The sequence below is a fragment of the Strix uralensis genome, chromosome 4 (assembly GCF_047716275.1).
Source record: "Strix uralensis isolate ZFMK-TIS-50842 chromosome 4, bStrUra1, whole genome shotgun sequence".
Taxonomy (NCBI): Eukaryota; Metazoa; Chordata; class Aves; order Strigiformes; family Strigidae; genus Strix; species Strix uralensis.
Window position 1 is genome coordinate 56491502 of NC_133975.1, and position 25213 is coordinate 56516714.

A 25213-nucleotide genomic window follows, 5' to 3' on the forward strand; every position below is an offset into this window, starting at 1 on the left:
CTTTGTAGTCTCTAGGTCTCTTACCTCCTCCTAGCTCTTACTATTTTGTCATGATAATCATCTACTAAGCAGAACATTGTGCTTCTGTCTTTGTTACCTGTAAGCTTGTGTTTGAGAAAGTTCAGGAGTTTTACTCAGAAATTAACCTGATTTGGGATGCAGATGAACAATCAAGAATATTCTTTTGAACACCAGGGTAGAGAGACCCCAGCTGGGTTAGAGTGACCTAGCTGGATATGCCTGCTGCCTTGTGCTTGAACAGATAAGCTTAAGCATACTATAAGGCTTTCAAACCTGCCCAGAATGTGTGTACACACAGTCTGGCTATATCAGATCAGTGCTTTCAAAACTAAGTTTTAGACTCCTCTTTCCCAACCATCTCCTGTTTTAACATTTCTTACTGTTCAGTATTTATTAACATTTTCCTCAGTATATCTTTTTTTGAGCATCTCTCAGACTTAAAAGTTTTGGGGCTAATTACAGTTGCCTGGTTTGGCTTCAGGAGGTAATGTTTTCAATTTCTGACTGTGTCTGATATGTAGCTTCAGATTAAAGTTCCTTGGCAGCTTTTTAGTGGAATGAAAACAGTGGGTCTATACTATGCGTGTGTATATATAGGAAGGAACTGGGCCCAGAGACAGTTAGTTGACTCGTGCACAGGAAATTGCAAACTTTTCTGCAAAGATAAACAGTTTCCTAGAAGACAGATGATGATTCTTTGCTTAGGTCTGTGCATTCACAAAAATATTTATTGCATCTGCCCTTGGGATTTTGTTTATATTGTAATCTCAAATGATCTTTTCTTTGGCAGTGGTCAATATCAGCATCTTCAGAGATGAGTACAAAGCTGAATTAATGAATAGTTGTTGAAGGCCTCAGACAGTGTGTACATCTTTACCAGGGATGCATAGACTGTGGCTGGGATCAGGCAAGTTCAATTGATTGAACTAGATCCAGTACTGGGAGTAGTGTGCTGCCTGATGCTTCAGGGTGTAAGCCCTCCTCCATACACATAGCTGAGAACTGCTCTGGCCCTGTTTTTTTCTGTTCTGGTGTGCCTTGGCCATCAGGCAGGCCAGCTCAGATCAGTGCTTGCTAGGGGACCTCTGCACTGCTCCCTGTTGTGCAGTGAAAGTATTCTAAGTGCAAGGTTTGCAGTCTCCTGGGTGTCGATTTAAGGTCTGAGGAATGAAGATGTGCATGTCCTATTGTTATTTACCTCTGCTTAAAGATAATGGTGACTCTTTGTAGTGTCTGTACTTATGATGCTGTTTTATAGAATTAAGCTCTTAGCCTTTGTGATATCTGTGCAGGGATTTTGACAGATTACGCATCGGGGGAAAAGATTTTCCCCTTGTATTTAAAATGGCTTGCAAAGGGGTTATTAAGTATACTTGGATTATTTTTCTTTTGGAGCAATTTTTTTATGCCTTCAGGACTGTGCACTCACAAGTTTTCTCATCTCTCTTCATATGGATCATCATCTTCTGTCACTTTTAATTGTTTTCAGTGCTTATCCCTCATCCCTTGTATTTCTGCTTTTGGAGACAGTGATGAAAACACTTTTGTGTATGTTCTTCATGCTTTTCTGTTCCTTTTTTTTTCTCTAAACTGTTCATTGCTGTTAACTTGTTCCTCCATGCATTTCTACCTTCTTGTCTCCTCAGTATTAACAAGAGCTATCACTCTACCGAAATCTGAAAATTAATGATGTGCTTTATTTACGATGATTACATGGCACCACGCTGTTGTGCGCTACCACAGCTAAATTCTGTTAATCCCTTAGGACAGCGGGCCATCGAGATCCTAGGTCTAATTGATGCCAGGGCTCAGGAGTGGCTTGTGGGTAGTTAGAACAACTGAAGATGGATGCTAAATCAGGCTATTACCTCACAGTCCTGAAGTGCTAATAACGACATAGTTTAGGTGCTAGTAATCACCACCCTTCCACTGCAGCTTTCTCCATACTCTGCAGAGTTCCTAGGCAAGGTAAGTTCTCAGCTGTCTATTCTCTCCTAGATGCTATTCTCTTTGCACTGTCTCTACAGTCTGAGATGGAAAGAGTGCAAAATAAATCTAATTTTATATGCCCCCTGAATTATTTTGCCAAAACCTTTTGCCTACCAGATGGTGCCAATTTCATCATGTTGGAGCAGGTAGGGCTCTTTATCTGTTAAAACTTCTTTCTACCTCTAAAGTAGTATGTATGCCAAAAATTCTAGGCAAAAGTACTAATTAAAATGCTCAGTAAAACTAAATAAAATGAAAGATGCAGTGGTTTTGTACCCAGCAGAGAGCTTGTTTGCCCTGTAATGTGATTCAAACACAAAATCTGAAGGGTTTGTCGTTCCTATTTGAGCATGTTCTTGGAGGAGTAAAGGGAGAACTGGGACATGGAAACTGGCCTTTCTAACATATGTTTCCTGGATGGTTACAAATTTTATTATATTCACCTTCTGCATGAAGAAAAATGCAGATATTTTTATTGTTGTCAAAAGATTCCTTTAGTAGTACTTGTTCACAAAATACCTCACTGTTTGAAACTGCTACATTCAGATTTACAGTTGGTTTTGAATTTTGTGGAAGGGCATGTTGTCCTAAAAAAAGATAAATCTCTGGGAAAGAGTAGAACACACAGAAATTTTATTATTGCATGTTAACATCTAAGATGGCCCAATATGACTCTAGAATTCTGACTTTGTGTACTGGGTCTGGCTGAGCCGAAATTGGTTTTCCCCTGTAGCAGCCCTCATGGTGCTGTGTTTTATGCTGGGAGCTGGCAGGGTGTTGATAGCACACTGGTGTTGCGGCTACTGCTGAGTAGTGCTTACACAGCACCAAGGCTCTTTCCAACATTTTCACCCCCAGTGGGACGGGGTGGGCAAGATCTTGGGAGGGGACACAACCAGGACAGCTGACCCGAACTGACCAAAGGGATATTCCATACCATATGATGTCTGCTCAGTATAAAGCTGGGAGAAAGGAGGAAGGGGGTGGGGTCACCCTTGGTCCTCCGAGGCAACCACTACGCGTATCAGAGCCCTGCTTCCTGAGAAGGCCTGACATCGCCTGTTATTGGGAAGTAGAGAATAAATCTGTTTTCTTTTTTGCTTCTGCGCGTGGACCTTTGCTTCGCTTTGCTTAAAACTGCTTTGGTTTTGCCCACAAGGGTGTGGGTTTTTTTCCTATCTTATTTTCTTTCCCCTGTTTGCTCTGTTGAGAAAAAAAGGGGAAGGGGGGGGAGGTGATAGGGCGACTTGGTGGGTACCTGGCATTTAGCCAAGGTCAAACCACTACACTTTGCTTTAACAGCTTTCCCTAATATTGCTTAAAGTAGAATCAGGAACCACATTTTGTTTGCACCTGTCTTTTCCTTCCCCTTTTTCTTTCTACAGCTTCCCCTTGGTCTTCTGAACTGTGTACCCCTTTTTATATTGAATTGACATGCTTTCAGTGTAATAATTCAGGACCCTGGGGGTTTTTAGCCTAGACATAGCCGGGTTTTTTGTTTAGTCCTGAAACACTTCCAGGCTAGCCATATGTTTAAGCAGAGGATTTGTAGATATAGATAGATATTTGCAGCTGGATATAGTTACTTAGATCTTTAAATGTCCTGAATTCCTCCTGTAGTTATTTGTGCCTCAGCATTGATGATGCAAAAAGAGAACAGGTCTTATCTAATACAAATGATTTTCTGTGACACTGTTTCTAAACTGTGCTTACACTTTTATGAGACTTCTTGGTGGGACTTCTCAGTACAGCTCAGAAGTCGTAAGTATCTGTTAGTCTGCTTGCTGTTTTGTTAGGTTTCATTGTTCACAGCTTAACAAAACAATCCTTGTCACTTCCACTTCCAGCCTTTTCTCTAAGCAGTGGTATCCTCTTTTTTTTTGCCAAAATATGAAGAGAATCTGCTTCTATAAAATTTGATAGTTGAGAACTGCTCAACAAACCTACATGTATACATTCATTATTGCTATTGTACCAAAAAATGAGAGGAGGTATATAAAGTAACATAACCAAATAGAAAACTGTATCCACAGTATTTGACAGCCCAGGAAAGTTTATCAGAATTAACATGTAACTTTTACCTGAGACAGCAACATGCCATTAATTTCTGATGGTTACCTAGAAAGTATTCAGTGTACCTGCACCCAATTTTCATCACCAAGAAGAGTAATGTTAAGAAAACTACTTTTGCAACTACTAGTAAGCTACAGATCTGGAATAATGAGATAGTCGCGTTGGGTATTTGTCTCTAATAAGTAAATGTAGGACAAACAGGCTGGGAGCTTAAAATAGGGCTTAACATATGCAGATCTTCAACCCGCTTAAAATATGGTGTTAATTTCCATTGTACAGGTCACAGAAAAGATAAATAAATAACTATATTTTTACCATAAGCTTTTATGTTATCTGCCTCCTGTTTTATTTGTAGTACAGTGGCATAGATTTTATTGGAGTTGTACCAGGAATTTGGGTATAATGTTGAATAGTGAAGTAATACTTCACATTTTGAATCCACTGCTTTGCTTGTTCTCCTGTAAAATTGTCTTCACATTGGTACTCAAATGAGTAACCAATGATGATGCATTTTCTTAGGCTGTCAGCAAGACTTGTGCTGATGCACTAAACCCCATAATTTAAGCAGGAACTTTACCATTGTCTTCAATGAGCAAGTGTTTCACCTAGATTTTGACATCGACTTGGAGTCTACGAAGAAATGAAGCTAAAGTGCTAACAAGAACCAAAGTTGAAGGGGAAACAAAATCACTAGATTATTTGGTTTTGTTTGTGAATAGCGAATACAGCATGGTTTTGTGTGTGTGTGTGAACTAAAGTCTTGGTTGTAAGGATTTCTCACATGGACACACAAAATTGAGTAAATAGAGGGAAGCTGGTAGGGAGGGGAGGTTGCAGTAGATGAGACCACGCAGTTGTGCCTCCCTTTCCTCCTTCCCCAAGACAGTGCATATCGCTGTTGGTGCTTTAAGGCAGTGAGGTCATCTGCTTATGGAGGAGCACCTCAAATGCCGATTAAACTTTTTTATTGAAATTAAAATGAAAATAACCTGTATGAATTTATTGCAAGCAGAAGAGCAGAAGGGGCATTTTGTTAGCTGAAGTGTGCTATGGTATAGTCCTCATTTCAATTTTGCCCTGCCAGAACTGCTCTGCAGAGACTGCTGCTAAGATTACCAGGTTACTGAATCTTCCTGAGATGATGTGTTTCTCCATCTCCACACAGAATGATCGCTGGGATGCTAGGGCAGTGATGAGGATTTGTAACAGGGATGACTGTCACAAAAAAAATGTGGTTAATGTCACTAACTTGTTTCATCTGGCATGTGATCCTGGCTATTTCAGACCAGAAGAAAAACTGAAGTGGCAGCCTGGAGGTATCAACTGTAGATAGGATGATGAGACTGCCATTCCCTGCTACTTAAACTGTTTGAGTTAGTTCTTCCTTCTCTTATTTCTGCAAAATCCAGAGAAGACTTTATCATTATATAATCAGGTTTCCTAGCAGCTCATGTTTCGATCTGTCTAGCCAGTCATGGTGACCTGTACCCTTGCATTCTGAAGTATGCATCATGTATGTGATTTTTTTTTCCCTCTTATTTTTGACACTAATTGGATGAAAACTGCTTACACCTGGAAAAGTGAATGCACTGACATCTTAAAGTGAATGTTTTTTAACAGCGTTTAGGACAAGCTCATAAAAAGTTTTATTAATAATAAAAGTCAAATGACTAGAACATAAACATTACTGCAACAGCATGTACTAATTTAAGTTAATGTACTGTGATTTTACTGTTGTTTATTTAGGTTATAAATTTTTTATTTTTAAAATGAATTAATGGATTTGTCATCATTAGTCTGCTTTTTCAAGGTTGCAAGTGGACACCATCCAAATTCATGTCTTGTTTATGGCACAACAGTCATCAATCAGTATTTAGTTGCAGTTGTGAGGCTATTTCTAAAGCTTACAAGTAATTTAGGATTTCCAGGAGGTATTTTGCAGATAGAACTGCAAAATGGCTGTGTGAATGTGTAGTCTTGCATGTCCTTCATATAATGTTTTATTGACTCTTGTCAGGTTTTGCACTGTGGTTACCAATCACAATTACGGAAAAGTTATTATTGGAAGGTGTCTAGAGAAGTCCTCTGGAAATGCATGCTTTGTAAATTTTCTGGCACACAAGTGTTGTTATAACAAAATTGCTATTTGTAGTTTCACCATGATGTATTTATGTTATGTTAGTGTCAGCTTCCTGGAAATAGGATAAAATAAGGGTGGTGGTGTTTTCCAGATTAAAAAAATTGTATCACCTATCCCTGAAAAAATGAAGTGTAGCACATATTTAAGTTCATACTGAAAAAGAAAAAATCAATATTATGATAGCAAGAGAACAACTTTTTTTGTATAGAATCAGATTTTGCTCTTGGTAGGGTCTCTCTTCTACTTACCTAAATGGCTATGAGGACAGAACTTGGTCCAGAAAATGTTATTACGGTTACAAAGTTAGGTGTTCAAAAGTCAAAAAGTTACAGGTACAAAGTAGCTTATTAAACTTTAGTTACGACCCTCGTTCATAGCATTGATTGCCTTTAATTATGTAAGTGCATTCTTCCCACCCCCCCACCAAGAACCTGCCCTCATTAGTACACAGGATAAATAGTGCTCAGTTAATTAGCAGTTATCTGATACTTTGTTTTGTGTTTGAGTTTGCGGTTGCATTATTTATGTACTGAATGCCATTTAAATCCTTTTGAAAAAACAGAATTACTAATTTCCTAATGTGCTTTCCTGTAGAACTCTTTTCTGTATTGAGTGCTGTCCAAACATTATTTTATTTTATCATTGTACATACTAGTAGTTAGAAAGATTAGGGTGAAGCATTTCTTCATTTCTGATACCACTCTAAGACATTACTTTTCATAACACTTATGACTATGTAGTATTTTTAACATCCACATTCAAACTCCCTTTAATTTCAGATGCATTTGTGACTGCTCAGATGTCTGCAGGTCAGCTGTAAGGTCTTTCACAGAAAGTGCAATACAAAACTAATGAGTGCTTCTGAAAAGCATGTTTTAAAAGCCTTCTAGCTTTTTGCCTCAAAACTTCAGGATGAAATTACCTGAATTCTCTAGAGTAGCAATCAGCTAATATCACTGTCCTTCCTCTCACTGGAATCCTGTCCTCATTCACTCGACGCTTGTTATTACAAGAATAACTGAATCAGAATACAGTGAACAACACCTTCCTTAAGTACAAAACCACAAGTCCATGCCAGAGTAGGTGTAACTTGTGCACTGTCCACGGTACAGATCAATTTAAAAGAAATAGTCAACAATATACTACAAAGGAGAAAGACTGCTTTTGAGTGTTTGAGGTTTTATGCGATCTTAATAATCCCAGGCTCCTCATCCTAGCCTTGGCGCCTTTATCCATTGACTCTTACTTTTCAGTCTTGGTCCCTTGTTGTAGTATTAGTTATTAATTCTGGAGTACCCAGCAATCAGGGTCCCACAGATGCTGTACAACAGCAGGTTTGTTGAGTTAGCTGAATCTCACAGTATGGAGCTCAAGCAGGCCTTATATCTATTATGTCAGTGTTACCTCAGATATGGAAAAACAGCCGAGAACTTGATCCAACATAAAGAGTGGCATAGACAGATATTGCATAATATGACAAAGTCTCCTGGTAGTTATTAAGCCATCAAAATAATTTCAACAAATCAGAACTGACAGAGAGTTTTTTTCGTATTTGACCAGTACTTTAGATAACGTGGCCATTGCTTTTTTGACCCAATACTGTGAACTCTGGAGCCAGATTTATTGTATTATCAAACACAGCCCTGCACAGTTGTCTTGTCTTCCAAACCCCTGCATCCATTTTCCATTTCTCATTTTCCTGCACATGATTCTATTCTCTTTCCTTTTGCTTAACTCCTCTCCCACTGTTTGCTCTATTTACTTCCAGGTAAACTTCTCTTCTTCCTCAAGCCCATATTTCTTACCTGCTATACTAAATTGAAAAGGTCAGTCACAGGGATGTTTACTGAAAAGGGATAAAAACTGTTCCATCTAAAGATCTCTCTAGGCTTGTTCCTCTCCACTAGCCCTTGGATTTTATTTTTATTAATTATTTTTTTTCTATCTGCAAAACTGTAGCTTTAAAATAGCTCTATCTTACATCTAAAATAGCATACAGAATTTCATCTAAAAGAAGAAAGTGGAAATCGGTGTAATGGTATTTCCTTATTTCTGAGGTTTTAGGTTGCTTGTCCATTTGTTTTCTTAACTGTTTTATTTTGGCAGCTTTTCCTTTTTTTTTCTTTCTCAGCTTGATTTCTGATGCCAAGATCTTCCTTAGAGTAAGCTAAACATTCTGTGAAGCAATCAGTGAAGCAATGATCACTGTCATCAGAGTTGATGACCAGTTACAGATATTTACAAGTTGATACCATTAAAGAATTGTTCTTTTTTCCTAGGTAAGCCACAGAATGAAAATTCTGAAGACTCTTTGTCTTACATCTATGAAGCAGTTCTTGCAGATGGTGAGTTGAATTCCCCTTGCATTTACTCAAATAAAGCCAGCACTCTTCAGAAAATTAAATTTGTTTTCTTACATGTTGTCAGACATGAAAGATAATAAACTAACCTTACCATAGCATACAGTTGTGTAGAGGAACATGCCTTGTTCTCAAACATCCACCCACACATCTATACCCACACATTCTTGTGAGGGGTGTGAAATGGGGAGGAGATTCAACAGGGAGGTTTCCTTTTCCATTTAATTTCAGAGTAGAGAAAAGGGAAGAGATGGAGAGCTTTCCTTTTCTGCTCCCAGCATAAGGAGTTTTGCTTGTAGTAAAGAGAAAGCTGATTTGAAATTTCAGATGGTTCAGTCCTACTCGCATTACATTTGCACCATCATTCGTTGGCAGCCAGTGGTTGGGAGGAACTCTGCATCATGTCTTCAGCACCTGTTAACATTTGCCATTCTGGTTTATTTATATTTGTGAAAACCCATAAAGAGTCTTAGTAGGGAAAACAGACTGGCAAAATATCCACCTGCTTTAGTAAAGAGCTACATAACATGTTTCCTATCCCCAGTTCTTACTTAAATAATTTTATTTCTGGGTTGACACTGTTGTGAAGTGATCGGCTTAACAGCACCAGCATGCTGACTGATGAGAAGGACAAGTAAGTTATTTCAGAATTCCTGGCATAGCAGTTCTGTGCTGCTGGACTCTAAGGTTACTGGCTCTGTGGGTCTGTTTTGCTGGCAAGGTGTAAGGGAAGAAGGATGCTGCAAGCTCACTGGCTCTTCCTTACTGGCACAAATTCAATATACATGTCAGTGATGTATGGTGTTTAGAATTTTAGCTTCTTTAGTTAATTTCAAGACATGAGCATCAACCTGTGTGCTTTTAAATACTTCAGTTATTCCAGCTCACCATGCTTTGATTCACAACGCATAACAGTCTTGGAGCATGTGGATTGGATGGATTCCTTTCAGATAAAACTAAAAGGGAAAGTGCACTCAGGGACCTCACTGGGTGCACATCAGGCACTAAAAGGTGTGCATTCTACTGTGCGTTCTGGTCTGGTCCAGACCAGAACTAGTTGGAAATATGCCCCTTTAAAATGTGTATAGTGTGGATGGGAGTATTTAGTACCAACCGTTTCTCTCTACTGAATCTTCTCCTATTAGCCCCTGCTCCTTTCGGATAGGGACTGTGCGTGACTCTCTTGGCATCTCGCATGTACTAGTGGGATCTCAAGCAGAAAGCTGCTGTAAAGCTGCACTGTTTTATCCCTACAGACCTATTGTTAAGGTTTCTAAGGATGTCTCTTTTGGTCCTGTGTTGAATGTGCCATGGGTCGGTACATTGTAGAAGTTTGTTGGTAGAAAGAAGGCTTTTTGTCATTACTGGCTCATCATCCAGGTGCTCAATAAGCTGGCATTAATGTTCCTCTCATTCAGGATCGTGATGTCCAAAAAATGAGACAGTAAAAGGGTGAATGATCAGAGAAGACAGATAATCCCAAGAAAAGAAAGGACTGGGGCGATATTCCTCCAAGCTACTCCTGCTTTAAACCCTGACTCTTTTTATATTAATCCTTTTCTGCTTTTATATGGGAACTTGAGGAGCAGCTTTAAGTCCAAGTTTCCCATCAGCTGAATGGTTGATGTTGTAATCAAGTGAATTGAGGATTTTCCAGCTAAAAGTCTTGCATTAAAAGCAAAAATTTCACTTGAAATCTTTGCTGAAGTTGCCTGGACCCCAATTCTCAGTCAGCTTTTGGCAGTCATCTTGATAGCACTGATTGTATGTAGCCTCTGCTGGTTAATGATGTCTAGTTATTGCTAAGAGGACCAAAGCAATTCTCAACTGCTGTGATGAGTGAAAGGACCAACTAGAAAAGAGGGATCTCCAATAATTGTATCCTGTATGTAAGGTTAAAACTGACTACTGAATGAGTGTAAGGAAATATATGGTCAACATTTCTTCTGTGGTGGTGCAACAGGGAGCAGTTATCTGATACTACTGCAGAACTTTGGAGGGAAAAGAAGCCCAAGAAGTGAAATGATTGCAGTTTCCAAGATTCAGTATGTCAGTCTTTACAAAGTGAAGAAAGGTAAGACAGCAGCTGCAAATGAGCCAGTGTTTGTGCCCTGGAGAAAGTAGGTGAATCTTCGGGTAACCAGACAGGATTTGACTTTGGGTGAATTGTGAAAAAATGTTTCCAGGGACTCTCTCTTCTCTTTGCTTCTTCCTTAGAAGGAAGTGTATGCAGTGCTAAATTTTATGTGTAACACAAAATGGAAGTGTCAGGAGAAATTATAAACCAAGAAAGGATTTTTGCTAGAACCCTATAAAATCACAAAAGAACAGCACTTTGTGTAAGGTCTTAACTGGAGACTGTCATGCTGAAAGCTGAAGTTTGTTTTGAGTACACAGATATTGTATAAAAGAAAGGATAAGTTGAGAGAAGATGGAGTTTAGACTTGAACTGGAATGGAAGTTGAACAGATCAGAAGTATAAAGCTAAATGAGAAATCTAAAGCAAGAAGGGTGGAAAGAGCAGCAAGTGGATGACAGGACATGCTAAAAAAAACCTCTGACAAACGTAAACAAACTATATACGATAAAGCAAAGATAGATGGGGAATGAGCAAGCGCTAACAATCAATGAGAAGTGATTGACTGAAGTGAATTGTGCAAGGCCTTGAGGGAAAAGGTCAGACAGTACATTGGAAAATGGAAAACCAATATGATCCGTGAGATCCTTTGGGGAAATATGAGCTACAACCAGATGTGAAAACAATTGATTTGCTAGTGAGTGATGGAAAAGATCCAGTTGTGGAATGCTAATCACTATGATATGAATGTATGAGAACTCATTCCTGTAGGTGATAACTGAACAAATCGTCTCTTTAACTACTCTTTAACTGCAATGTTATGCGTTTACTTTATTTCTGGTTTCTATATAAGAAGACTTGTTTCTATTACTAGAAATCTGTATTTTGAGAAATTCCCTTCTGGTTCCTTAGGAAATTTTCTGCTCCCCAAAGAATCATTATTTATAATTTGTAATAAGGTTGGAGAAGTGAAGCAATCTTAGTAGGATCTGGGTATACAGCCTTGTAACCACACAGAGAAAATGTGAATGCCTTATTGTGGAACTGGCATTCATTATTTTACCTGCAAAATAGAGCTAACATCAGAATTAGATACCCATTAGGTGATACTCAGCTTCAGAAAAGGCTGTTCCCCTTCTGCAGGCTGTTCCCCTTCTGTCTTTTTTAACATTTACCATTAAGGCTTGTATCCTAGCACTAATTAACTGAAGCAATTAGGGATGGGCAAGTGGAGCACAAAAAGATTATTTGAAAGTGTAATAGCTGTCTGCTTGTTCAGTTTAACAGCAGACATCTTTTGGTCCTGCTCAGAGGTCTCATCAAACTAACATATATGTGCATACTGTTACCTGTATCCTTTATCAAACTAAGCTAGAGAAAGGCCAGCACTTAAACAAAATAAATGGCATCCCTTCTGCAGGTAAAGAAGAACTATCAGAGTACCTCTGCTGAGCTATTCTTTCCTATACTGATATCTGAAATCCTGTTTTAGTAAAATGTGCTGATTCTGGGGTCTAGGTGTTGGATTAAAAGATAAAGAATTTGGATTATTTTCCTATTCATAACCCTAACAAAAGGAAAATAATCAGGAGTTAGAAAGCAAGCATGGTTTTCAGATGTGTCTAAAAATACCACTCTTGATTGTGTTCCTGAGAGAACAGTGTACCTTTTAGCCCGCTTTAAGGGTCAATAGATCTTAGCTATTTCAAACCAAAGGTGGGAGTAAATTGCAAAGCAGCCTGTCCCCTAGTAAGTCAGTCTTGCTGACAATTCACTTTTTTTTTTTTTTTTCCTTCTTTAATACCAAATGTGTCTGGCATGAGTCTTTCTGCTGACAGCAGCTGTGGCAGCATGGCACGGGGAGACGTGGTCCCTTAGACAAGTCCCATGTAATTTAGAGCTGTACAGATCAAGAACAGCATCATAAATTTCATCCAGGCATTGATAAGAGCCCTGTGCAGGCATTGGAGCTCTGCTGTCATACTCAGACTAAGATACGCTGTTTGGTAAATGAGCTGCTGCAGTCCAAGCTAGCTTCTGTTACCAGATTGATTTAAAGGATGCTATAACATGGAGTATATTGTCTTGTGTTAGTGAATGTTTGGGTGCTATTAATGATGTGTATCCTGTACTTTGAGTAGGGTGAAGGCTGAGAATGCCAGCCACCAGTGTCTCTCCCCATAGCCTCTCCCGATGCAGTTGTTTAAGGACTTTTCAGATATGTTAAACTTCATGACCTTTCATCCATGTCATTTTATTTAACTTTGTTGTCTGTCAAGAATATTCTTCATCAAGACAATAGCTTCAAACATGGCCAAGAGGGGAAAGTTTGGCTACTTACTAGTAGTTTCTTGAAGGTGATACCTGTAAAAACTTAAACCAGGCCTGAAATCTGAGCATCTGTCCTGCCTGCCAGTTGTGCTTCCCTGAAGTAGAACTTGATTATAAAGTGCTCCTCTCTATCTGTGTTCTTTTTTATCTATATAATTCAGAATGTGGCCACGTGCCACTTCTGTGTCCAAGCACAGTGTGCAATTTGTGCCAGGCCACTTATAAGAGGCTTGAATTGTAGTTTAGAGATAATAAGAGTCACTAGGCAACTGGAGCTGGCCCCTTTGGAATAATAAGGAAGTTGCAGGACTATTTTATCAGGCAAACAAATTTTGTAGGTCTTCTCACAACCTTTGGATGCCTCTGCTATCAGTCCTTTTGTCTTCAGTGGTAATTTGAGTCAGCAACAGGAGGATAACCTATCTCTGTTGTTGTAACAGCACGTCTCAGATTTTGGGCAATGTTTAGTGCTGTATAATCCTTCACTGAAACAGAGGTGAGATATGTGTGTGCTGATACCACAGAGAAATGGAACAAAAATGCCAAAGTGTTTTTCCTGTGGTAGAACTCCAGTAGCTCTGAAGTGGATAGATGGACTCTTTAATAAAACATTAGGCTTTAATAACTGCAAACTGCTGGTACACACAAAGGGCCAGGCTTCAGTTTGCTTCTCCCTGGAGAAGAGGCAGGATGAAAGTATGGAGAATGTAGAAACTGGAAATAACAGGCTCGGGCTCCAACAACAGTTCTGCTCAGCACCTAAATGACCTCAGACAGGTAGTTATTTTTTTCAAACTAATCAGTGTGCTTAATAGTTTAGAAACTCTTTGTGACAGTCAGTATGTGTCAGAAGCTCAGCAGAGTGGTTATATTATTAGTGCTGCTGCTGCAGCTGAAAATCATTTATTTGATTGCAGTGAAAATAATAACATGAATTGATATATAGTAAAAGATAAACTTAGTCCCAAAAAGCCTCTAAATGTATGCATCCTAACCAAAGCACTGGTTGCTGAGTTTAAGCCAAATCTTTCTTCCAAGCCACAGACCAGTTAGGAGCTGGTTGTCATAGCCTTAGATTGCCTCTGAATATACAGTTAAAATCATATGAATGTGTGTGTGTATATATATATGTGTAATGGAACACCTACAGTTTCATGCAAATTATTTCTTAAATATTATTGGTAAATTCATAGTAAATTACTTTTTGCTGTTTTGCGGTTGTTTGAAGGCAGAATATTTTGGTTTTACTATCAGATCCAATATGGCTACACGTAATAAGACTTTTATATTGGTTTTAGATGCTTTTACGATGACTCCATTAGGCTACAATTAAATCAGAGTGGTAAATAGTTGTGTACAAAACCATACCTGATAATAGAAGAACAGGTGGGTATGCACCTTGGAAATCAACTCAGTCTTTGCCTAGATGTATATAGTAATGCATAAAACAATAGATGTGGGGGGATTCCAGGGATTGCTCCATTTTGGGAGAGAAATAGACATGAATGAAAATTGCAGCACCATCCATTGCTAAGATGACATAAACACCTACTCCAGATGTTCAGAAAAGGAAAAACTGTTCTTCATAGCTTTTAAAGGAACTGTCAATTTGATGCTTATTTGCAAGAAAAATTGTTCACCATAAATAAAGTAATAGAAACATTTTGGAGACATGGGCAAAATAGGCCAACTCACAGGAAGCTACTGTTTTTGACAAGAACTCAACCGTGCAGGAGAAACTGAGACTGAGAATGCTTTTGAGAAAAACAAAGATAACTGACAACTGTATTTGCAAAAGACAGATGATTCAGCATAGAGAGAAACATTATTTAAAACTTGTTCATTAATGAATATGTTTACCTTGGTCTGGAATTTATACATGATAGAAAACAAATGTAAGAAATTAAGATTTAAGTTAGATGTTTGTATGTTTGAGTATGTATTTATTAATTTTCTATGATTTTTAGAAAACTTTCTATTCCTAAACTGTCTCTCACCATCAATAAAAGAAATCTTTTCAGCAGAGCAGAAAAGGGGATTTGCTTTGAAATCATATCTTAGAAAGGGCTTATGGTAAAAATGAACAAATCCCGTGCTCATGCTGAGGAAAACATGCTCACTGAATGAAACCCAGTGTGGTAGATGTTTTCTGCCTCCATGTTTCTCACAGCCTTTCTCAGGTCATTTATAGAGCAATTTATGCAGTTAGAGGCTGCCTTTCAATCCCACTCTGCTGCACTCTCTGCTGAGCTCATACAGCATTTACAAATACCCATACTTTAAAAGGATTAACTTTGATAAATGTCTATGGTAAATTTATGGTGGATTGCAGGAAGAATATGATGTGCATAAGTATTTTTTCCTGATTTTTCCACATTGCAGAAGGTTACTTTGTTTTTTTCTGTATGACTGTACTTTCATCCATACTTCTGCAGAGCGCTCACACACGTTTGACCTGAAGCTTTTGAACTGCAAGGAAGTCACTTGTACATGAGCACCTTTTCAATTCTACCTCACAGAATCCAGTGGGACTGCCTCTGCCTTTACTTCACATTGTGCTGGGGAGTGGTCCTACCATATTACATGAGATGACTCGTACACTTAAATGATCTGCTGAATTTAGCCTAAGAGCTCTTCCTTGTAATCCCCTTTATTTTAATCTTTGACACTGGAACACCCTATCTTTTCTTTCATGTGTCAAGTTGGCCACATGTGCTTAATTACCTTTCCATTCCTAGACATCTGCCTAACCTGATTTGCCCATATTTCTCATTCTCTTGATATAGGGTTAAATGAGGACCTTTTTTGTAATGCAGTTTCAGTTCTTCAGCTAGCCTTGCTTTAGCAAGACTTGAGGAAGAACTGAAATTTGTAAAGCTAGCAGGCATTTTGCTTTTGTAAAACCAACTAAATTTTGGCAGTGAGATTCATTCCATGGGTAGCCTTAGCAAACACATAAATCTTTCATAAGTTTATGTTTTCTGCTATTTTTAATACCCCAAATCTGTCACATACATTGTTGACTCAAAACATGTAGCTAGTACCAAGTAATCAAATACAGAGACAATTTATAATGCTCATGTAGACTGCAGTAGGGATAGCTAAAGAGTATATTTGAAAAGTTAGAAATTGGGGGCGGGGAGGTGGTTGATTGTGGCATGGAAGTTGTTCAGAAGCCATGGTGAGGCATTAATTGTTGAATCCACAAGAGGCTAGAGAGGCTTCATTAATATTTCTCAGTTTATACAAAGGAATGCAATTTCAAAGTCATTTCATGAATTCAGTTAAAAATGTTAAATTGAAAGCAATAATGCATTTTAAAAGGTTTTGTGTAAAATATACCAACTTGATGTATTGAAGTTACATGACTTGAGAGCACATTGAAGTAAAATTGAAAACATCAGCACTGTGCCCAATTAAGTGAATAACTGTTACAGTAAATGTGTGTAATATTTTATTATTTAAATATGAACTTAAATTTCAGATCAGTCCTTGCAATGTGACCATCAGCAGTAGATATTTGTCAAAAGTAAGCCAACAAAAGTAACCTGATGGAAATAGAACATTACGCTCTCTAATAGACTGTAATTCCCAGTAGCACTGCCCTGAATATTCAGGGGACAATTATCAGAGATTTTCCTTTCTTTTTAGCTTCTAGCTCATAGTACTGTCTAAGCATCATTAGATACGGTTAATAATTTCTTATACTTCGATCCTACAAGAAAGGGTCTGGTTTTATTCATCCATTATTGTAATCGTTACTGCTACATTTTAAGAACCTCACAGATAGGTCACCATTATATAAAACATTAAAAGGACACATTCACCAAACCACAAATACCGTTTAATAAATCCTCTCTCTTAGATATTCCAGCATTATAATGATGTTCCTTTTATGTTTCTTTTAAGCTAATATTCACCTACAGTTGTAAATTCTTGTTAAATGATAATTTTTCTGAGAGCCTTAGCAATTAGTGAAGCTCCCTAGCCATTGCTTTCAGGGTAAAAGCAAGACTGTAAAGAGGATTCACAGTGAAGATGTCCAAAATTTAAGTGTTCAAAAGACCTGTACATTAGGCGACATCTTCTGCCCACACTAAACAAATGTTGTGTATATATTGCTTCGGTTGTATTACTAGAATGTTATTAATGTAGTATTAAACCCTTATGAGCTACATTGTTTTAGTTAATGCCATCAAGAGAAGGCTTGCTTAATCTCTGGTGTGTTTCTTGTTCAGCATTTACAAATAATACTTCACATGGTTGTTTCATGTTCCACATTTTAGGACAGATAGTGTGCAACTGCTGGTAGGAGTCTGAGTGCTGGAGATGGTGGCTCTGGAGTTTGGTTATTAAATATATTGTAGTGATAATATAGATCCTTCTTATTATTGGACTGCTGTACATGGCTTTCATTGATTATCAGGTAGACCTGACATTTAATGAAAGAGGTCTTGCTTGATGGTTTTTAGCTAATAAATTGCTAACCACTTTCACAGTCAGCAGGGGAATCCCTCATTCTCTTAAATATCCTAGTCTTTGATGTAAGAGCCACATTTCTTAATAATTTGTGTAAACTCTAGGGCTGTGCAGTCCCAGTACTGACTGGGTTGGAGTTCTGATATTGTAGTTATATGTCACTAGGCATAATAAAAATATTAAAATGGAATTAATGTGGGAGGAAAACGTTATCCTAATTTAAACCAACTTGTTAGCACTGGCATTGTCTTTCTCAGTAAATGAATTACTGTGGACATGAAAAGGCGAAAGTAACTACTGTCGCCTTCTATAAGTAGAGTGCAGACTGTAGAAATAAAGCTGCCATGAACTTCACGTAGATTAGAATGCATCCTTGAAGAATAATCACTGACAGAAAACTGACATCTGAGAATCCAGTGCCTACCAGATCTATTATTCAGTCCTTCTATTTTGTCAATCTAATAATGTTTCTTGTCTTTGCAAGACTCCTTTTCCTGAAGTGACAGAAAAAATTTCAGAAGCAGCTTGCACCTCATATGAGTTGTCTTCTGAAGCAAATTCTCTGTGCTTAAGTATAAGATTTATGAGTGACTTAAAATATGAACACATAATATTCCCAAAGTATGTGCTGTGGGCATACAGTATCCTAACTGTTTTCCTCAGCAAGGATTCAGGCCTTCCTTTTTCTGAAGGGTGATGCTAAACAAAGTCTAGCCTTCACAGTGATAATCAGAGGAATTAAAGAACTTACTTTTTGAGCTGGATTAGTTAAACTGCACTGGACTGTGGATGGATTCTCATTCAGAATCAAAATCATCTTTGTTCAGTGTAGCCTATTTAAATTCAAAAATAAATTAAAGCAAATGGAATTAAAACTATTCCAGTAAAATATGACTACACATAGGTTCAGTGTAATTTTACAAATCTACACTGAATTCACAGCTTAAATTCAGAATTAGTTTGCCTTAAAGGCATAATATAAGCAGGAATAGTCTGGGAAGATTTTACTAGGTGGTGATGAACACTGAGCCTGCCCACCTTAGGTGTTCGGAGAACCTTTAACTTCCTAAAGAAACATGGACATGATACTTCTTTTTTTGTTGTTTTTCTTTTCTTTTTCTGAGATCTCACTAACAATCAAAGCACATCTTTGGGAAGAAAAAATAATTCCGCATCAGACATAGCATACCCAAGTTTCTGTACTACATTCCCTGGCGTAACTTCACTTAGCAGGCACGTTTATTATAGAAGAAGTTTATTAAATCTGTGTCTTCTTAAGCAAGGCAAGGTTGGTAAGAAAAGGGAACACTGTATCCAACAAATTGGTACGTATAAGGGAAATCAAGGCAAGCAGGAAGTTAGAAAACTAACTGTAAATTACCAATACTGATGCTGAATTGAAAGAGTTCTGTGCTGCTTAGAAGCTCTGTGTGGCTTGTGTACCTCAGTCACTTGGGCACTTTTGGAAAAAACTTAAAATGGCTGTGGTACTTGTTTGAGCAAAAGCAAATTGCTACTGTTCTGTATTCTGCTCATCACTAATTTATATTAATATTCTACATCCATTTAAGAGCAAAAGATGTGCCTTAAAAGTTGATTGTGTCCTTGAATGTAGTTGACTGTGAGTGTTCCATAATTTACAGTAATACAAGATACCGTTGATGTCTCTCAGGATATTTTCTCACCAGCCAGTCAAGATTTTTCAACTCTGAGCTGCTTGGAATGATATCATTAATCTAACTAGGTGACTGCAATATGCTGGGTAATCCTGCGTGATGAAGAGCTGCTGCAGTCCTTTGAGATGGGTGGCAAGACCGTTTTGTACAGGGTAATAGAGTGTCTGGAAAAAAGTAGTAATGATACAGCTGAGAAGTAGCAGGTGTGAAGAATAGCTTATCTAAAACACAGGCTTAGTCAGAGCTCTGCAGAAGCAGTTGTCAGTTCTTTTATATTTCCTCATTAAAATTCTGTGATTTGGTGAAGGATTCACTATGGCTCCCAGGCCTTTACTGGTACAGCAAAACAGAAAAGAAACTGGTTGCAAGCTATCTGTATGACTGGCATAGCATTTGCAAACCCAAAATATCCTACACAAAATAGGTATGCCTTCAGTCCATCATTCTGTCTATGAAGGAAGGCAAAGACTTTGGAGTCTGTGTCAAGGAAATCTGTGTCTACTGTCATAGTTACCTGGTCACAGGTATCACTGTCCTCACATAAATCCTTACTGTACACAGGTGGACTGATGTAAACATGTAGCATGTTCTTGTTAACATATAGGGAAAACAAGACTGGTAAAAATCTGTGTTGGGTTTGTGAATTGCTGGGATTTTTGGTAGCAGAGGAAGGAGCTACAGCAGTGGCCCCCCCTGTGAGAAGCTTCTTGAAGCTCCCCTGGCCCCGGGTCAGATCCATCTCTGCAACAAGACCAAGCCAATTAACAATGGTGTCTGTGCCTCTGCGATAATGTATTTAAGAAGGGGAACCTGAACAGAGAACTGGGAGTTGTGAGGAGAAGTTGTGAAGGAGACACCTATGCAAACACCGAGGTCAGTGGAAGAAAAGAGGAGGAAGAGGGGGAGGTGTGCCAGAGCAGAGACCCCCCTGCAGCCCATGGTGAGAGGGCAGGGCCTCCCCTGCTGCTGCCCATGGAGGTCACCAGTGGAGCAGATGCCAACCTGCAGTCCGTGGAGGACCCCACACCGGAGCAGGTGGCTGCGCCCAAAGGAGGCTGGAACTCTGTGGGAAGAAGCCCCCGCTGTTGTAGTTTGGCGGTGGGAGGATTGCAACATGCAGGAGGGATCCACGCCAGAGCAGCTCTGGAAGAGCTGAAGCCCGTGGGAAGGACTCATGAGAGAAAGATTGTGGAGGACTGTCTCCCGTGAGAGGGACCCCACACTCAGAGCAGGGGAAGAATGCCAGGAGTCCCACCCCCCCAAGGAGGAAGAAGCGGTGGACTGACTGTAACCCCTTCCCTGCCTCTCTGTGCTGCTAGAGGGGTAGAGAATCTGGGAGCAAAGCTGAGCCTGGGAAGAAGGAGGGGTGAGGGAAAGGTGTTTTTAAGATGTGGTTATACTTTTCACTGTCCTGCTCTGTTTGTTAAGTGTTGTTGTTAGTGTTTGAATTAAATTGATGTTCTTTTTCTTCCCCTAATGAGTCTGTCTTTTGCCCGTGACCGTAATGGATGAGCCATCTCTCCCCATCCTTATCTTGATTCCTGAGCCTTTTGCTTTATTCTCTCCGTCCCATTCCTGAGGGCGAAGGGGTGAGTGAGCAGCTGCGTGGTGCTCAGTTGCCCTCTGGGCGCAAACTACGACAAAATCCCAGTTTACTCCAGTGTCTGAGAGTTTGTTCTTTTGAGACTACAAAACTGGCTGATCTCTGTGACCTCGTTGGTCACAATGACTTTGGTCTAAAGGCCACGTCCCTTTTGACTTTATCAAGACGAAGCATATGAGCAGAACTTGTTCGTATAAATAAAGGCTGCAGGATCAGAACTTCAGAGGCAAGCTCTTTATCAAAGGGGGAAACCTCAGCACATTTACATGAAGAGGAATTTTGCCAGGCTTTCATGCGGCACCCTTAATGTGTCTCCAAATGCCATATGAGTAATAAGTTAGAAACCACATCATTGCCATGTTTTGTTGATCTGGATTATTAACAATGTCCTCATTCCACATTATTTATTTCAGATCACCAGACTAGCTCTGATGTTAACTTGTCAGATGTCAGGGGAGCATCAGAAAAAACAGACCTCAGTTCTAAAACAGAGGTGCTTTCTGAAACCTTAGAAACTAACGAGCAGTCGATAATGGTGCTTCCAGGAAGAATATCATGTGAGGTAAGGTTTTTGGATGCTAAAATCTTTGGGATAAGAGTCAATGTTCTCCTCTTCCTGCTGCAACCTCATTCATACTATAACAGTTTTGAAAACAAATAGCAGATAAGGGGCCAAAATGAGAGTGTCTCTGTGTCATTTAAAATACTGTTTTAAAATATTGTTAGGTAAGCTGAATTTAAAACACTACATTAATTGTGTCATTTATGTCAGGTAAAATGCTAAAGGATAACACTGAGATGGCATCGTGTTTGGGTATTATGATTATTTTGTATGAAGCTGTTGGTAAAGGAACTTTCTTTCCAACTTATGTTTTGCATTTTACGCTTTCAGTATAATTTTCTGAAGGACTAATGGGAACCTATTTTCATTTTATAGAACCCTGGTGAAATATTCATTTTGTTGAAAGATGAAATAGATGACGAAACTTTAGAAATTGAATTCATAGCAGATAGTCAACGAATTAGGACACAGCCATCCTCCTGGAATAAGAATGTCAAGTACATGAAAGCCTTAGGTAAGAAAAACATTCTTTACCTTTAAGTAAACAGAAAATTTTGGACTCCCTTCACTTTTTCTGATAAGTAGTTTCACTTCCCACTATTTTGTAGCTGTTTCCTGTACACAGGTTTTGCACACAGTACATTTATTAATAATGCAGAGAAGCAAGGCCTTGTGATTTATGGGAAACTAGGTTCTGTTAGATTGTTTTTGTGTGGTTAAATGGCAGGTGGCAGACTTAAAATGTCATTGATTAGTCACAGATTAACATTCTTCAAAATCACTGCCATAAAATGCAAAGCTAATATTCTTTTCTTACTACTCTATTACTAAAATGTTTCATTTTATATTTAATGCAGTAAACTTGGTTATACTTCTCTCTATAATTCTTACTGACACAGGAAATAATCTCTTTTCTTTGTTCATGTCCATGCCTTTTCTCTGTGTCACTCAGCTCTGCTGGTTTCTAATGATTTTTTAAACTGCTCCATCCATAGCTAGTTGCCAACAGTTTCAACTATTTAACAACAGTTTCGCTTAGATGTGTGCAGATTTAAGGGCCACACGTATCCCCACTCACTTGATGTGAGTTAAGATTTAAAGAATTTTTCACCTAAGTATTCAGAGTGTAGCTTGCTACTGCACTGCATGCTGTGAATTCCCAAAGGAACTTATATTTTATTCTAAAACCATTGCAATGTAGCATCAGATAGGAAGAATTATATATATATGTGGCTACAGTTTTCAACAGTGGCTTCTTGGAGCTACATTTGGGTAATTCTGTGGCCTGATTTTCTTCCTAAACCCTGTCCTGAGATGATGGCCCCATATGGCCTGAGAGTTCTTTATCACTGTGATGGTGCAGAGAGTTTGTTTTTAGAGACCTGATTGGGAAGTACTTGGTCAACAGGAAACTTTAATCTGTAACTGGATTTCAGAGAAGGAAAGCTGAAATCCTCATTCACAGATCTTAAAAGATTCTTCCAGAATTATTCTGTGAGAACATTGTTTATCACAGGAAAGTTTCTATAGTGGATGGAGAAATAAAATATGAACAGTAAATGAAATATTATGAAACGTTTGGCAGAGAGCTGCAGCCCAAGTTTGATTTTGTTTCTTCTATCATTTGTATTTAATGCTTCTCTCTGTAGGCTTTTTTCTGTTTCAAAATCTGGAAAAGCTGGACATTTGGAAGTACTCTTTTTTAATAAGGGTCCAGCTGATCTGATGTTATAAGAAAAATAGGAGTTTTTTTATTAAAAAAAAATAAAAAGGCATTTGGGCAGTTTCCACTGAAGTGATTTAAGGTGATGTCCTATTCATTTAGTTTCTTTGGCCCTATTACTCTTCTCCATTTTCAGGGTTGCCCATTTTTATCGCTCTTTTGTGGGCAGAGTTAGAATTTTAAGAAAACCGTGCTAGTGCTGGTATGGTACAGCAGGATGCCTGGCACAATGAATACTAATGAATTATAAAATGTGCTCATAAAGAGGGCTTATGCTGCATACACAGAGCAAGTCATACTTAAGTAACAGACTGTACAAATGCCGCTTTCCTTTGCTTTTACTAGGTAAACAACTGGAATGGAAGTAATTATACTGCAATTGCTGCAGCCTAGTTCAAATCCAATTTTGAGAACCTTGCCTGCAGTTAAGAAAAATGTTTCAAAAGATGAATAGCAATTCCACTATTTGTAATAAATGAACTTTTCCTTAATTTGTAGGCATAAGGGAGCTGATTATAGGTCATCAATCTATCAAAGGAAGGTTGGAAATTTGAAGCATACCATTTTCATCTTTCTAATGTGAAGCAATACAATAGCTTTGTTTTATAGAGATGTACAGATATATATTTTCTTTTGTCAGATTTTTAATGTTAGACTGAAAGACCTGGATAAAAAACTATGCTGAATCATCTGTGAAATGCAGATCCAGTTCGTTGACTCTATGCATTTTCTGTTACATTTTCCTGTTCTTTCACTCATTCCCAAGACCTCCGATCTGGGACTGTAAAATATTTTCAGCTACTGTTCTGATTTGTGTTTTATAAGATTTTCCTGCTGGCCTTGTATATGTAAATGTCTACTCTGGGGGAGTCATTAAGACCACAGCGCAGATCGAGTACTATACTTCAGTAGAGGAGATTGAGCACATATTTAAGAAAGTGGCTGACCCAATAGCTTTCACTTGTCAGGTAAGTTGACTTCTGCATTTTTAATAAAAAAATAGAATATAAGTGCCTATATGAGCTAAGAGATAACACATAGTCTTTTGATTGCATAGTAATGAGTAATGGCTCAATAATAGGCACAGGATTACAGAGGCCTGTGTTTGAGATGCCTAGTTGTAAGTATGTCAAGCAAGTGAAAATAAATTTTCTCTCTTCTTTTGCTTTTGTTTAGAGAGTGATATAAACATCCTCTGTGCTGTATATGCCCAATGAACAACATCCTGCACTACACAGGATGAAAATAATAACAAACAGTAGCAATGTCACTCTCCATGTAAAGTGTTCTTTTTAGTATGTTCTAAACCCAATAGAAGCAACTAATCTTAAATCACATTGTATTTGGAGGATTATTACTCATTCACCAGAAAATGGGATTTTTCTGGAATAGCTTGTGTGGAAGACAGTAGGTTGCTGTTCATGTAGAGTCCATTTACAGCTGCTGAATTATCATTCATGTGGTTTGCTGGTTGCCATGCAGATTCTTTGCATATATTTAGAAGAATTCAGGTTTTGAACTGGGTTTCAAATCAGCACAGCAGGCTGCAGTGCTCTGCAGCAAGTCCTTTGCCAATGGCATATACAAAATAATAAGAAAAGAAAGCATCTATTAAGAAAGGATGGAATCTCAAGTATCATTTGTTGAATGGTGGGTAGCCCAAGCAGACTTGTCATGATGTCTATATTGTAATTGCAGAGCCAGAACAAAAATAATAGTCTGTGTTTCCAGTGCAGGCAGTCTCATTTTCCTGTGACAAATCTACCTTATCTATCACCTAAGGCATTACACTCATAACGAAAGGATTAATAAAAAATGATGTATTACATTATTAGTGTTCTATTAAGGATGGGGGTAGATTTCTTCCAAGTACATGTCACTTCTGTTCTAAAGAAACAGGCTGTTGCACAAGAATAGTGCAGCCTAAGTACAAGTCCGTTCTTAAAATCTTTATAGTATCCATCATTCTTTAGTCTGTATTTTGAAGGACATTGAAGTAAGCTTCTAACAATTTTCATTTAAAATTTTATGCATAAGAAGTGTGTCATAATGATTAAAAAAATTATAATTAACATGGTAACCTAGATACGTACAACACAGCTGGTATTTCCACTGGAGAATTATTTGCGTTATTCAGGAGTTTGACCCTTCATTTAACCAGCATGACTAATATTTAATA

General features: G+C 38.3%; 1 protein-coding gene across 2 annotated transcripts in view; it reads left to right on the forward strand.

Annotated features, from left to right (window-relative positions):
- BANK1 (B cell scaffold protein with ankyrin repeats 1) overlaps positions 1-25213 on the forward strand; it is a 160819-nt gene that overhangs the window by 23810 nt on the left and 111796 nt on the right. Inside the window, exons 3-6 of one of the 2 annotated variants that reach the window (XM_074866826.1) lie at positions 8503-8568; positions 21163-21311; positions 21687-21825; positions 23860-24002. In XM_074866826.1, the coding sequence (XP_074722927.1) occupies positions 8503-8568; positions 21163-21311; positions 21687-21825; positions 23860-24002 (497 nt within the window). The remainder of the gene's footprint in view (positions 1-8502; positions 8569-21162; positions 21312-21686; positions 21826-23859; positions 24003-25213) is intronic. The other variant, XM_074866827.1, reaches the window with a different exon arrangement.